Source organism: Anolis carolinensis, chromosome 4 (assembly GCF_035594765.1).
Source record: "Anolis carolinensis isolate JA03-04 chromosome 4, rAnoCar3.1.pri, whole genome shotgun sequence".
In the NCBI taxonomy this organism is placed as follows: Eukaryota; Metazoa; Chordata; class Lepidosauria; order Squamata; family Dactyloidae; genus Anolis; species Anolis carolinensis.
In genome coordinates this window covers 125,007,870-125,022,763 of record NC_085844.1, presented here as the reverse complement: position 1 = coordinate 125,022,763, position 14,894 = coordinate 125,007,870, and the positions used below count along the sequence as shown (strand labels likewise).

General features: G+C 40.2%; 1 protein-coding gene across 3 annotated transcripts in view; it reads left to right on the top strand.

The window, feature by feature from the left end:
• Positions 1-13,315, top strand: part of lhx4 (LIM homeobox 4) — a 111,610-nt gene extending 98,295 nt beyond the window's left edge. For all 3 annotated transcript variants that reach the window (XM_062977741.1, XM_008108902.2, XM_062977740.1), the window contains exons 4-6: positions 2,975-3,129; positions 4,959-5,130; positions 7,668-13,315. In XM_062977741.1, the coding sequence (XP_062833811.1) occupies positions 2,975-3,129; positions 4,959-5,130; positions 7,668-8,062 (722 nt within the window). In that variant the 3' untranslated portion in view covers positions 8,063-13,315. The remainder of the gene's footprint in view (positions 1-2,974; positions 3,130-4,958; positions 5,131-7,667) is intronic.
• The last annotated feature ends 1,579 nt before the right edge of the window (positions 13,316-14,894 follow it).

Sequence of the window (14,894 nt, the reverse complement as noted above, 5' to 3'; positions counted from 1 at the left end):
ATCGTGTCAGAAGCGACTTGAGAACATACTGCAAGTTACTTCTGGTGTGAGAGAACTGGCCTTCTACACAGACGTGGCCCAGGGGATGCCTAGATGAGTTACCATCCTGCTAGGAAGCTTCTCTCATGTCCCCGCAGGCTGGAGCTGACAGACGGGAGCTCACTCCGTCTCGCAGATTCGAATTGGTAACCTTCAGGTTAGCAACCCAATCTTCAGGTCAGCAGTTCAGCAAGGGTTTAACCCATTGCACCACTGCGGTTCTATGCGAGTCCTGGCTGCACCACAACGTTGGTTATAGCACACTCTTTTTAGTTTTTGGTGTCTAGAATATAGGGTGTATCTACACTGACTAATGCAGTTTGACATCCCTTTTAACTGCCATGGCTCAATGTTACGAAATCCTGGGATTTGTAGTTTGGCAGCAGTACTCTTTGACGGAGAAGGCTAAAAACCATATAAAGATACAACTCCCACCATTCCATAGCAGTGAGCAATGACAGTTAAAGCGGTGTCTAACCGCATTAGTGCCTACAATGTAGGTGCACCCATGCAACCCAATGCTAGCACTCTCTCTGTCCATAAGAGAAAAGGAAATGCATCTAAGTCCAGGTATTTTCACTAGGCCTGAGTAAAGATGTGACTCTGCCCTGCTATCTTAACCTCTGTATGTGGCTCTGATCCCTATTTATTATTATTTCTTTCTCATGCATCATTCCCCGGCCTTTCTTTGTACTACCCTTTCCTTAACTGGCAAAACAGTTGTACCAATCTGCTTGGATCTCTAATAGAGGGACTGTAGTTGAATACTTGATTCCTGTCCACTTCCTATAAGCATCTGGTCCCTGATACAAATGTCTGGTTTTTATTTTTCTTGAATCCATCTCAGGAAGGCTTAGATTCTCAATAGGCTGGCCACGAGTGATAGAAATTCTTGCCACCTAAGGTTCAGCTCTACTGGATGCAACCCAGTGGTATATGGCATGTCGGCTTAATCTGGCCCTTAACCTCGAGAGTCTCCCATTTTTCATCCTGAGGTCTAAAATGCCAATATTTACTATAGGTAGAAAACCCAGAATTGGGGGTTGGGTTGAGGGAAGCGAGACAGAAAGAGGCTATAGATCACCAAACACTAATGAATCCACAGAGACTGCCAAACAGAGTCTGACTGAAATTAAAACCGAACTGGTCTTTAATGGATTTCATGTTGACAAGCCCTGACTTTTCATTAATTAAGGACTCTATTTTGACCTAATCAATTTGGCTAGGGTGATGCAATGCCTATTTGTGCTCTGCGGATTGGTGGGAGAGGCATGGCTGGGAGATCAAGGATTGAATATTGGCTATCAATGTCTTTAGTGTAGTCAAGTTTTGCCCACAGAGTTACAAATAAGGAGTTGAGACATATGTCAAAGGGCACTGTTAACTCTGTAATGGAACTGATTCCATAACCAAGCATTCTGTTAGCTATCAAAGTGCGCTTATATGAAGGCGAATCTGAATTTTCAGCCTTGGGATTTGTGCGTCTATGCATCAGGATGTTCTCTGTATCTGTACCCTCTGGCCTTCCAGAAAAGGAGCTGGTGTTGTTGCAAAGGCTGCTAAACCTGCTACCAATTGCAGCAATCCAGCTATACAGATTTTTTTTTTTACTGCTGATGGAAGCAGTGGCTGCTCTTAGTGTAACGATTTGGCAGCAATTATTTGAACCTAAATTATAACTGATGGTGCTGGTTTGTAAACTTGGTTTAATGGCAGAGAATCAGATATATCCCTTTTAAAAGACAGACTCATATAATTAACCATCAGTGAAATCCTATTTATTGCATAATTAGACTTGTAGAATATATTTACATGTAGTTGTTACTAATTTGAACCCCACAATTTTGACACACAAACACAAGGCATGAATATATTTGTGTTTGCAGGTGGTACTATCGAATAATGTGTGAACTTACTCCAAATAACTGTTATGTAGTTCCAAAACCCTGCTGCGTCATGCGATAGCAAGTGATAGTGACCCTCCTACTTTGTAATTTTAGACACTCAAAATGTCTGTACAGAGGGTTTTTTAAAAAAAAAATTGATGTAAAACATTTTTTTGAAACTACGTCTCGTAGTGGAAATAATCTTCTGCACATTCCTGGAAGCAAAAGGTTTAATACCTCCGCTATAATACAGAATTCAACATGCAAACACAAGCTCTCATTTATCACTTCCCTTTTTAGAGCATACAGCACACAGATACCAGGAACAAACACACTCAGAAATGCTCTAACAAATATACTAATCTGGCCACACATGCTAATCCGGTCAAGCCAGGAAACTACTCTTTAAAGGACAGATGGCTACAGGTTTTAGAATAACTACATTTGTCTTTTGTTGCTTCCATGTTCCTTCATTGATTGTGCGGTAATAGGAGGTAATAGGAACAATCACAATCACAATAGCTTTGTTTGCCTAGAAAAGGCATTGGAGATGTATGTGTAAAACAATAGGACTGAGAGTACACTGGAATGCATGTGCAGTTTTCAATGAAAAGCAAAGAAAGAAGTAAAATTAAGAGTAGAATCAAATATTTAGGAGGCATATTGTGATCCAGACACTAAAATGTTCATATATAAATGTCAATCTAAACAGCATTCCACAAATCTCTTTGTGTGCATTTGCTCGGTTCTGCTAGTTTGGTGGAATCTGCATTGACTTACCCATATATCAAAATGTTGGATACTACAAGTGAAGCCATGTCAAAATGGTTAAAGCAAATTCAAAATAGTAAATGCCAAGAGCAGACAGCATTCAGTGCACAGATGTCTGGTCCGAATCACATGTTGCAAACTAACAACTGGATGTTTAGACCAAACACTGGTATCTTCTCAATTTTGTCTGATTTCAAAACTTACGATAGGCATGTAGCGATCTTCTATGTTGGTTTCTGTTTCATGTTCCAAACTTAAAGGAATATATTCTATTATAGATGATTCAGAAGCTGGAGCTAAGAGGCCCCGAACCACAATCACAGCCAAACAGTTGGAAACATTGAAAAATGCTTATAAAAACTCCCCCAAACCTGCCCGGCATGTGCGGGAACAGCTGTCTTCTGAGACTGGATTAGACATGCGGGTTGTGCAGGTGAGCCAAATGGCATGATATTGATTCTCTGTCCAATGGAAACAATGGATCGAGTGATTTATGGAATGACTTGTTGCCTCCTGTTATTACTTCAAACAATGTACAGAATATTCAGAATATTTGTTTAAAACATCAGCTTCCTTTGAAGATGCAAATGAATGTAAGCATTTCTTTGATTACGGGTGTCTGATCTTTTGGCTTCCCTGAGCCACACTGGAAGAACAAGAATTGTCTTGGGCTGCACACCGCTGTAAAACCAAAGGCACGCAGCTTGACGGTGCTATGCCTAGTACAGAATACACTCTTCTGACAATTTTATGTCATGTTGCAACAGAGTCCTCTTGCACTTTATTAAATTAGTTAATTTTAACAGTTTCCATTTCTTCTGGCTGAATTGTTTCCATTTATAATGCGAATTATGGATAATACTCTGATATTTGTGGGCATAACATATTAATAATTACTTCATTCCATTCCATTATCATATACAATTTGCACTCAAGAAACATGCAGTCAAGTTAAAAAATTATTATGTATTCCATACATTTGTATCCTGTCCTTCTCACACACACCCGGGGGGGGGGGGGGGGGCACTCAGGGCAGCTTCGTATCCGGCAATCATAAGATGCCAAAACAAACAATTATGGAAACAATTTACAATTAAAACATCAATTAGAAAACATCATTTTAGAAATTGTAATGTTTTAAGTAAGTTTACAATTTTGTGTTGGGCTGCATTCATAATTGTCCTGGGCTCCTTGCTGCATAAGGGCCACAGGTTGTTGAAGCCTGATTTAAATGGAAGATAGAACATGGCTTTAGAAAGGGGATCTTGTTGTGCTACAAAAATATCTGAGGGTGGATCTCATGGAGATCTTGTCACCCTGCCTTGGTCTGATGATGTCAGGTAGTATTGTGGATATGGAAATAATAGTAATAGTGAACCTTCTGTGCTATAGAGCAAGGATGGGCCATTCTTGGCAACTGACACCCCCCCCCCCAACAAGATCTTAGAGGTTGTGCTTTCTCACTTCAAGCCCCATGCTCCCTGCAGCCCACTCACCCCCTCCCAATCGAAACTGTTTCCCCCTAAAATGCCATCTAGGGGACATGTAGTCATCTAGGTTTGAGGGATTTTTAACTACAGACATTGACCCATAAGTCAATATCCAGATTACTTCCTGCTAGAAAAGTCTTCTTCTGGGCCTGAAAACAATCTAAAGATGAAAAATATGGCAGATCCACCTCAGCCCTAACTGCCATTTGGAGCAATTCATTTTCGTTTTTAAAAAATGACCCTAGGTGGCCTCATGCAATGTATGGGCCACCTTCAACCCAGCATAGTTCCCACCGCAACTCAATTCTGTGCCACCCAAACATCTGATGTCTACAGTGACTGATTAATCTGGGGCCTGTCTGGGATAGTAATGTCCACATGCACTGTCCTGAATCTGCAGTGGTGATGGGAGGCCAGATAGTCTAGCTAAAACCAGACCACATTGAACTGTCACCTTAATCTCTAGGTCACTACTATCAGCCTTGGCCTTTGTGGGTTCTCCATGCTGACATCAACAGAGGCGCCCCATGACCAGGGAGAAGGGGGTTGGGTGTCCTCTTCAGCTAGGGATTAACTATTTTCCTTTTGTCACATTGCATTTTACATCATTGTTTTCATCTGCAGAGAACACACAGTGATCTAAATTGCAATGCAATTACCTGGCTCTACATTGAGAAGTGATCCTCAAGAATATAAATAAAATAAACAAAAAAAACCCAAACAATCTGGCATACTACAAAGATTTTCCCCCTTTTCATCTCTGGGATTCCAGGTCTGGTTTCAAAACAGAAGGGCCAAAGAGAAACGGTTGAAGAAAGATGCTGGGCGGCACCGCTGGGGTCAATTCTACAAGAGCGTAAAGAGGAATCGAGGAGGCAGCAAACACGAAAAAGAGAGCTCTGCGGAAGACTGTGGTGTCAGTGACAGTGAGCTGAGCTTCAGAGGTAAAAACTGGAGTCAAAGGCTGGGCCCCACAAATTTCTTCTTCCTATGACAATGAATACTTGCTTTTTGAGGCAGATGGTGTTCTAGACTGGTTCCTGTGCTTGTGTCTGGCATTAGCTTCAGGCCAGAGGAAGAGAACCATTTTCCTGACGAGCAGCTATCCTTTGAGTAAGACATGGTACCAGTTGGCAAGTTTACTGCCAAAAATCTCTCTTCTCCCCCCGCCCCTTCTTTCAATTTTTCTCCCTATATTTTATGCAACTGGTAGAGAAATGCTGCTTTTGCCAGAGATTTAAACCCATCATATCCAATGGCTTTTTAATCAAACAAAATCCAAAACCCACAAGCAGCAATAGCCTTTTTGTGCCAATACCAAAACATAAACTATAATTAGCAAGTTTTTGAAGCTTGCATGATGTATTTTATGCTTTGGACTGGGACTAAAAAAGTTATTGCTGCAGCTTGTGGATTTGTTGTATTTTGCGGGACAACTAGCAAAGTTACCCCCAGATATTTTTTTCTAGATTTCAAGGGTCTTTTAAAGTTAGACTCAAGGTCATGGATTACCCATCTTCTCACTGAGAGTGTGTATGCTCCAAAAGCAGTGCCAATAGGACTGCACAGGGCTAGGATTGATGTATGCATTCTTCTCTTGGGGGCAGAATAATATTTATGAGACAGTTTTCATATTCAAGATCTGTCAAATGGGATGAATAGATTATGTTGGTAGGGTCATTATAAGTATATGTGGGCTAGAACTTGGAAATTATTGTTTGGAGGACAATCACCAAGGGATAGTGCTCAGAGTTTGGGCAGGGTTGTCAGATGTTGAAATCAGCTTGACTGTCCATAACAACAACAAAAGTATGGGGGGAGCCTTCATGCAATTTTAAATCTTTAGGCTGGAGGAAAGAAAACCTGCCCCGAACACTCCAGGATTGCATAATTAATTGCTTACAAATTCATGGGAGTGTTTTGGAAAACAAGCAGAGTTCAGTTAAGTCCATGTATAATTATATAGTCTAAGAGGTGCCATTGCTTTAACTGGAGATGTTTCCATGATATCTTAAGCTTATTTTTCTGTGTTGATGATGACAAGGTTGTGTTCCATACATTTGGCCAGGATTCGGATGTCATTCAGGTTGCTGTTTCCAACCCCTTCTTTCCTTAAAGTTTCTGGCCACAGGATGAAATCTTGTCCGACTCTTGCATTAAAATCACCCAGAAGGGTGTTTTTGTCCTCCTTTAGGGGTCTCAGCTAGAATGGTATCCAGCTGACAGTAGAATTTTTCCTTGATTTCTTGATCATCATTTAGTGTTGTTGCATAAGCACTTATGATAGTTGCCTACTGGGTTTTTGGCGAGATTAATTCAGGCATGAGAGTTATTCGTTAATGCTGATGGGTGCTTCAGACAGATGCTTCACCAGGTTATTTCTGATAGCAAAGCCTAGAACTGCCTGAACAAGAATTTGTCATTCTTGTTCAGGCAGTCCCTTCCAGAAGGTGTAGCCTTCCTTTTCTTCCTACATCTGTCCCTCTAATGATATTTGGGTTCTTGGAGTGCTGCTATATACATGTTAAAATGCCTCAGCTCCTTTGCAATAATAGCAGCCCTACATTCAGGACATTTGTGAACTGTGTTTTCCAACAGTGTCCATATGTTGACTTAGAAGATGTCTGTGAGAGCATTTGTTTTATGTGTGGAGACCAGTGCACAGTCTTCACAAAAAGAGGTTTTGACCCAAAGGCATGGGTATCTGGGAGTAACCCCTATTGAATTGATTGGGACTTTGTTCTGAACACACAGAAAATAGCATACATGTTGTGGATGAACAAAGTTATTTTTATTGGCAACATGCAACTTCAGTCAAACTTGATTGCTTTTAGTAAAGCCAAGTCAATTTTAAATATTCCCTTTATTCTGTTGTAAATATGATCAAAAGGCAATAATGTACCTATATAGTACCTTTTCTATTATGGTTATGTGTGCATGTGTGAAGAATTTTAAAAGTCCCCAGCTAATTGGTAAACGTAATCTTTGTGCCTGTGATTACAACTAAGGCCCTCTCCACACAGCTGAATAAAATCTCACATTTTCTGCTTTGACCTAGAATATATGGCAGTGTGGATTCAGATATCCCCGTTCAAAGCAGATATTGTGGGATTTTCTGCCTTGATATTCTGGGTTATATGGCTGTGTGGAAGGGCCCTAAGACCAGTGCTAGGGGCGTTAAAATGTGTTGAAATACATTGCTTTCAATTGAGTGGTGAACTTCTGCGCATGCAGATATTGATGTACTTTGACCTCATCATCCCGCCAGTGTAGTTAATGATCAGGGAGTATGGAAGGAACAGGTTAACACTGCCTAAAAGACACATCTTTTCTACCCCTGACTGAAAGGTGCTGTGCTGTCTTGGATTAGGCTACTTTGAGCATGTAATTTTTCTCTATTCTTGTTGTCTCAGTGTCTAATATATGTAGTGGCTGTTTGCTACTGCTGCCCCTAAAATTGCTTTTCTTGCATTATTTACAGAAGACCAAATCCTTTCAGAGCTTGGCCACAACAACCGAATTTATAGCAATGCTGGCGATGTGGCTGGTGGACAACTAATGAATGGTACTTTCTCCATGGACGGGACAGGACAATCCTATCAGGACTTGAGGGATGGAAGCCCTTATGGAATCCCGCAGTCTCCAGCCTCAATATCATCTCTTCCCTCACACACTCCGTTGCTAAATGGTCTGGATTACACGATGGACAATAATTTAGGAATAATAGCACATGGAGGGCAGGGGGTGAGCCAGACACTCAGAGCTATGGCTGGCGGCCCAACCTCTGATATTTCTACTGGAAGCAGTGTTGGTTATCCAGACTTTCCCACAAGCCCTGCCTCTTGGCTTGATGAAATGGATCATCCTCCTTTTTAAAACGTCTCATTACTTGCCATATTCCCACTTGCTTTTTTGGCCTGAAAGCATTTTAGCAACCTAGTGAGGGACAGCTATCAAACTTCAAGGATCACAGATGTGCCATCCCAAGAAAATTTCCATTCATTTTGAATGGGAATTTGCTATTTGTTTCCTGTAGAGCTGAAAGAAAACATGGTATTAATATATATCTATATATAAACACACTTTTGCTTTCTGTTCGAAAGAGTGGGACAGTAGGAGGAGCTGCTTCTAAATACAGCACATTGATGTGTAAAGTATTTGTCTGACTTTGGGGCGGGGAAAGCGGCAGCGGTAGCAAATGGAAGTGCATTGACTCTTTCCATAGACTTTTGCTGTTGTGTGTGACACTAGCACATACTGAAATGATTAGGCAGATATTGGCCACATCAGCTCTCATGAGGCATGCCATTGTCCTTCACAAGCTCAACTTTGGCAACGGAAATATGGAAATGCAATTCTTCTGAAGTGAGGCCTCCCAGACTAACTACTAAAGGGACAGAACATTATTGGAAGTTTACCGTCTCACCTTTACCACTTCCCATTCTCATATTTACTTGGAAATGACATGAAGAGATAACTCTTTGCCTTACTCAGGAGTAATGGTAGGCAGCCACAGGTGCCACTCTTTTACTTATATTTCAGCCTTCAAACATCTGTTCTTCTTTCTCAACCGAATCATGGGGTGGTGGTTATGCTTGCTGCCGCCGCCTTCCATTCCTTTCCCTTCCATAGGCTTTCTCAATCTTCTGCTGCTAAGCAGATGCATTATTATCCCATTGAAGTCCATCCCTCTCACAGGCAGTAACTTCTGCCAGTATTGTTTCTATTGGGGGAGTTATAATTAGCATTAGCTGGTGCTAGGTAGTGGATAAGATGAAAAAATAATCATGCACAGTTTAGTGTATCCTATGCCATGATCATCTTAGTTAAATCAAGAGGGGTGGGACAGCAACACCATGGCAGCAGAGATATCTGTGATCTTTGATTCCAGAAAGAGCAGATGTGTTTCCCGAAGGACCCTCTCCTGTCATGAAACTTACAATCCACCCTTTCTGTTACTGAACTTGCAGTAGTCTGCCTTGTTTTGGGCAGGATGACATAAAGCCCACAGCAAGTGAGCATTTGAAATTGTTGCAGTGTTCCCAGATCCTAGCTCATGGTCCCGGGGCTCTGTAGGTAAGTCAAGCACAAGGCATATTTCTTCTTCTCAAAAAGGAAAGGAGTATTAGTCTATATGAAATGGGTTTGCATAAAGATATATTGCCAGTGCTCTTCACTGTGTGAAGTTTAAGACAGTGCTCTATACTTCCCCACTATTTCAGCCCATATGATAATATGGCACCATTCTAAGCAAAGCGGACGATTATAATGTCATCATTACTATGCTGCTGCACAAGACTTTGCTCTCAACCTGTGTGTTTCCTCCCACCAGCTTTGGAGGAGAGAGGGATGCAACAGTAATCTGATGAAGCTTCTTTAGGAGATTAAAAAATGTTCAAAGGTCACTTGCTAATGAAATATTTCTAAGGTAGGTAAAAATATAAAAGACAAACGGAAGAAAAAGATCATGACAATCATGTGAAGCAAAACATTAGCCAGAAGGCAGAGGTGTCAAGGGTTTTCAGAGCTAATTCAAGATTAGGAATATTAAACTTTTTACCGAGGCACCTATGTGAATGGCATTTCATATTTGTTAGGGATTCATCCACACTGTAACCCTTGTCTCCTAGATATTGTTCTTCAGGCTATAATAATAATAATAATAATAAAACTTTATTTATAACCCGCCACCATCTCCCCGATGGGGACTCGGGGCGGCTAACTTTCCTCCACTAATTGCAATTGGAGAACACGTGGCCTGCCAAATGTTGTAGGACTACAAACCCCATCCACCATAGGCAGCATATCCAGAGTTGAGAAATGATGGGTGGTGTGTCATGACACAGAGTTTCCAGCTTTGGCTCAAAGGGGCTACAAACATATTTGAATCCTGATATTTTTTTAAAAAGAGACTGATATTGTTTATGAATTGTCAGAAAAAAATAGGATCATTTTTTTTATAAGCCACAGATTTAAATACCCAAACAATTGCTACTATATAGCAAACCAGGTCTTTCTCCTCACCCCCTGCAGCTCTTACCATATGGCTCCAGAGAGTTTCCTAGCCTTCTAGAACAAGGAAGTGTTGCAGTGGGGAGGAGAATTCTGCTGATGGAAATGATTTAGTGCCATGCTTGATTCTGATATTCTACATTTACCAAGAAGGAACTTCATATCCCTGTACTGTAACTATTGAACCCTTGCAAAAAAAGGCTCACATTCCTCCAAACAGGCACCTTCTTCATCAAGATTTAAGATAATTTTTTCATTTCCCCCTTCCAATTCATTTTTAAAAAAGTATTAAAACAATACAAATAATTGAGAACCAGGTGGTGATATCAAGCTATAGCTCTGGAGAATTCACACTAAAAGAAATGATTGGCTTTGCTGCTTGTGCTGTAGTTCAACCAACTTTATCAATGAATGTATCCACATTTCCAAAAGCTTACCTTTAAGATTCTAGAATTGTATGAGTGTTTAAAGCATTGAGGGATGCAGTTTTATCACTGCAAAATGATTTTTACCTTTCAAGAAAGAACATAATCATTTATCATGAGCACTCTGCTGAGATCAATCTATTATTACCCATGTTGGAATCACAGATTGAAGGAATAATATTCTTTCCCACCACCAAACAAGTCAATCTGAAAGAGGTGCTACAGAAAAAAATGATGGTTCCAGATGAACTGTTTTTGTTAAACATAGTCTTTCCTGTCTTGATCTCTCGACCATCTTGACTTACCAGACATCAGCCACTGCAAACAATGGAGCCCTGTCTGTCTGTCAGTTAGGATACAGCTGACTGATATTTCAGCTTGCCCTCTAAGTGATTGCTCATAGTAGAGGAGTAGGAATATCACTCTGCTATGACCTAATCAACAGAACAGAACTTTGTCACTCGCATAGGCTAAGTGGTCACAATCGTGATTGTGAATTCCAGAGTCATTGTTGATTGTGTTGGATGTACTTTACAATAGAAATACGGGGTAATACCCAAAGAAAATTGAAACGTTTCGTAGATTTATTAACTTAAGGACCATTAATATAGCAGCAGCAGCAAATAGGAATTTCCCGCATTCTAGTGCAGTGCATCTGAATGGAACCTGCACCTAAAATTGCAGTGTTATAATTTTCAGTTTCCATAGTGAATAGATATTATAATCTACAACAAATGAGAAGCAAGGGATTTGTTGGGAGTAAAAGGTAGAGAGTCTAGCTTTGCAAGAACAAATAATGTCATTCTCTTTCCCCACAAGTCACCATTCAGTAGGGTGCCCTCTTCCTCTGTGAAGGATTGTCAAGGGGATGGAGAGGCTATTTGGGGAAGAAGGCGGAAGTCAGCATTCAACAGCCAGTGGTGCACACCTGAATCTGGAGTTATTCACTAGTTTTTGTTTCATGATAACAAGGTCTTGTTAGCAACATCAGAGAGGCGTTGTGGGGAATGTCCACAGCAAAGGTCAATGAGTAAGTCTACATGTAGATGAGGATACCCAGCTGTCTCTGGTCCATTTTTGTTTCGTCTTCCAACTGAAAGTATCTGCATAGTACCCCATAATCAGATAAAGACAGCAATCCATACTAGAATTAAGGGGAGGGGAGTGTTAAAATCTTTGTACTGGATGCAGTAAGAATTTAATGTAAGTTCATGGAATATTCACACTCTAGCAGCCTGAGCTATTAGCACAGTACAATTGCATGGCCATCTTATTAAACTGACAAAAATTTACAAATTTGCTCTGTTATTAACACTTGTTTATTGGTCCATTTGCATTCCGATTATATTAACCCATCAGGCAGAATGCATTGATATGTATTGGAAGTTGTGTTTAAGATAGAAAGCCCAGGAGCAACCTCTTACCTGGGCCTATAATTAGCTGCTGTTAGCTCTTTCTACTTGGCAATACACTTTAGGCACTCTAGGAATGACACAGACATCCCCAGCTAGAATTCACCTGCATATAAATGGCAATTGCTTCACACATAAATTACGAATGCTTTCCCACAAAGAGCCTAATAAAATTTGGTTTTTCTAGAGGGTTTAATCATTTCAGCCTGATATGGGCGAAATCATTTGCCTACACAGAGAAACATCTCAATTTTTGTGTCTTGGCTTCAAGGTGATTGAATGATTACTGCATGTTCTTTACCACCCACGTCTTTTTAATAATTCGTGAAATGTTTTTTGCTTCAAGTTCTATCTGGATTTGCAGTATGCTGGACGTATCTATGGTCTCAGTATTGGGCCAGCACTCTTTTTTTGCCTTCAGCCTTTGCCTACAATCTAAAGCCACTCAGTACTGAATAAGAATCAAATATCCACATAGAAAGAAAATGACACGCCTCTTTTCTTTAGAACACTGCACTTTAAAACTTGGAAGCAGCACTCCAAAAGGACACATCTGTGTGAACATTTCATTTTATGGCCTGCTGTTGCAGGGCTCTGGCCATGGTGGCTGAAGCGAAACCTGAAAAAAAAGAAGAAAAAGCACATCACTGGCATGCTGCCTCTAGTTTGGCCACTGTCTTCTCTTTCTCTTTTTAAAAACTGGACCAGCTCCTAACACCAACAGTGAAGCCAATGTCGCAAAAGCAGTTATCTGCAATATTATATCCACACTATTTGGTAAATACAAGACTGTAAAGCACATGGGTGACATCTGAGGGATGAGATGACTTTCTTTGTACCTGAAGCAGAACACAGACTATGTGTGGGGTGGGGAATGTCCTGAGCCCTTCTGGCATTCTGTGCAATAGCTTTGCTATGCAGACTGGCAAGCACAGGTCTGATCCCCCCCTTGGTGGAGGAAGAAGACCAGGAATAAACGTAGCATCTTGGATTCTGCTATTCTGAAGCTGTTTTGAACACCCCATAACCCATCATGACCATCTCCATTTGCTCTTTCCCACCATGACCACCTCCCTGTGGTTATAAATTTTGTATAGTTCTAAAGTGAAGTCTGGGGTTTTTTTGGGAGAGAAAGAAACATATTTATTAACCTAAGTCTTTGGGAAAATAAACAAGAAAACCTAGCAGGTTTCTTGGTATATGCCTCCTGTGTGCTGGCATGAGTTGTATGTAAAAATAAAAAATAAAAAAGTTCTATGTAAAATAAACATGAAAAAATATTCAGGATTTATGTGCCTTTTTCTGTCTTGCATTAAAGTCTCAAATTAAAGAAACAAACAGTGATAAGGTGTTGCTTATGGCCCTGGGATATTTTTGTTTGTTTGCTTTTAAATATACTGTATTCTACTCATTCACGGCAGAAGTGAACCGAATTGGTTAAAAATGAAAGTCACTAAAACTACTAACAAAGTCTCTAATCAGGAGGCAAATAAATCTGTATGGATAGAATAATGTTGGTCAATATTGGATTTGCCAGCTATATAGTTTTATAGAAGGGAAAGGGGTCATATTCTTCACAAATAAGATTTCTGCATGAATAGGACTTCTAGTATAAACTAAGGTTTAACTTGACATTAAGTCTATTCGAGTTCGACTGGGAGTTGGTGCTCATCTCCATTTTTAAGACGAAGAACCGGCATTGTATCTAGACATCTCCTAGGTCATGTGGCCGGCATGACTGCATGAAGCGCCATTACCTTCCCTCCAAAGCGGTGCCTATTCATCTACTCACATTTGCATGTTTTAAAACTGCTAAGTTAGCAGAAGCTGGCTAACAACAGGATTTTACCCTGTCCCTTGGATTCAAACCGCCGATCTTCCGGTCAGCAAGCTCCGCAGCTTAGCAATTTAACCTGCTGCACCACTGTGGCCCCAAAGTACAAACAATTCACTGACTAAAACTGAAATTCAATAATTTTTAGGCAGTCTCTCCAACTAACTAGCCTAACATGAAAATGAAAACAATAAGCATCACAAAATATAGGCAACAATGTGAAATATTTGAGCATTCACAAATAAACTCTGAGGTGTTTGGCTTCTTTAATCCTTTCAGGACTGAGTAGCTCAGTCAGATCTCAGCACTCTTCACTTCTGAAGTGAGAGATCAAGCTGGTTGAACACAGGTCTTTTATTTCCACATGTGGGCAAGTAAATCTGCTGTTGGCTGATGCAAACCTACTACAATGTAAGGAAACAACAATATAAATGGAGCTGCATAATAAATAGAGTCAGCAGAACATCCAGATGTTTTTAACAAAACCATAAATCTCACTATTTGACATGGCAGTTGTTTGTATCATCAAACAAGAAAGGAAATCTTCTTATACATAAGAGACAGAAAATTCCTTTTTGCAAGATGAGACAATATATAAACTGCTTACCAACTAGTTACAGATACACATGCACACTAATAAATACTAGATGGTAACTCGGTTTACTTACATGTCACTTTATGTAATCTAGCATTCGAAGATGGCTCTGCAACCTTTAAAGGAATAGAAAATCCAAACGCACGCAACACATATGTATTGTTATTCTAAAGAGAAAGCCATTAAAGTCAAACTTTCATGTTTCCATTCTGTCCAACTACAGATCACTAGTTTTTTTTGTTCATTTTTTCAGCCAAGAACTTTCAGCCATAAAAGACTGGGCAATATTTATAAAGATTATCTTTTTTTTACCGCTGGATAACATTGAAAGTTTAGGTTTTGACCTAAGACAATTGCCTCCATGTTTTTCATCCATGTTCATCTACTTTGCTGAACACCAGTGTGATCAGATTTGTTACATTATGAGAGT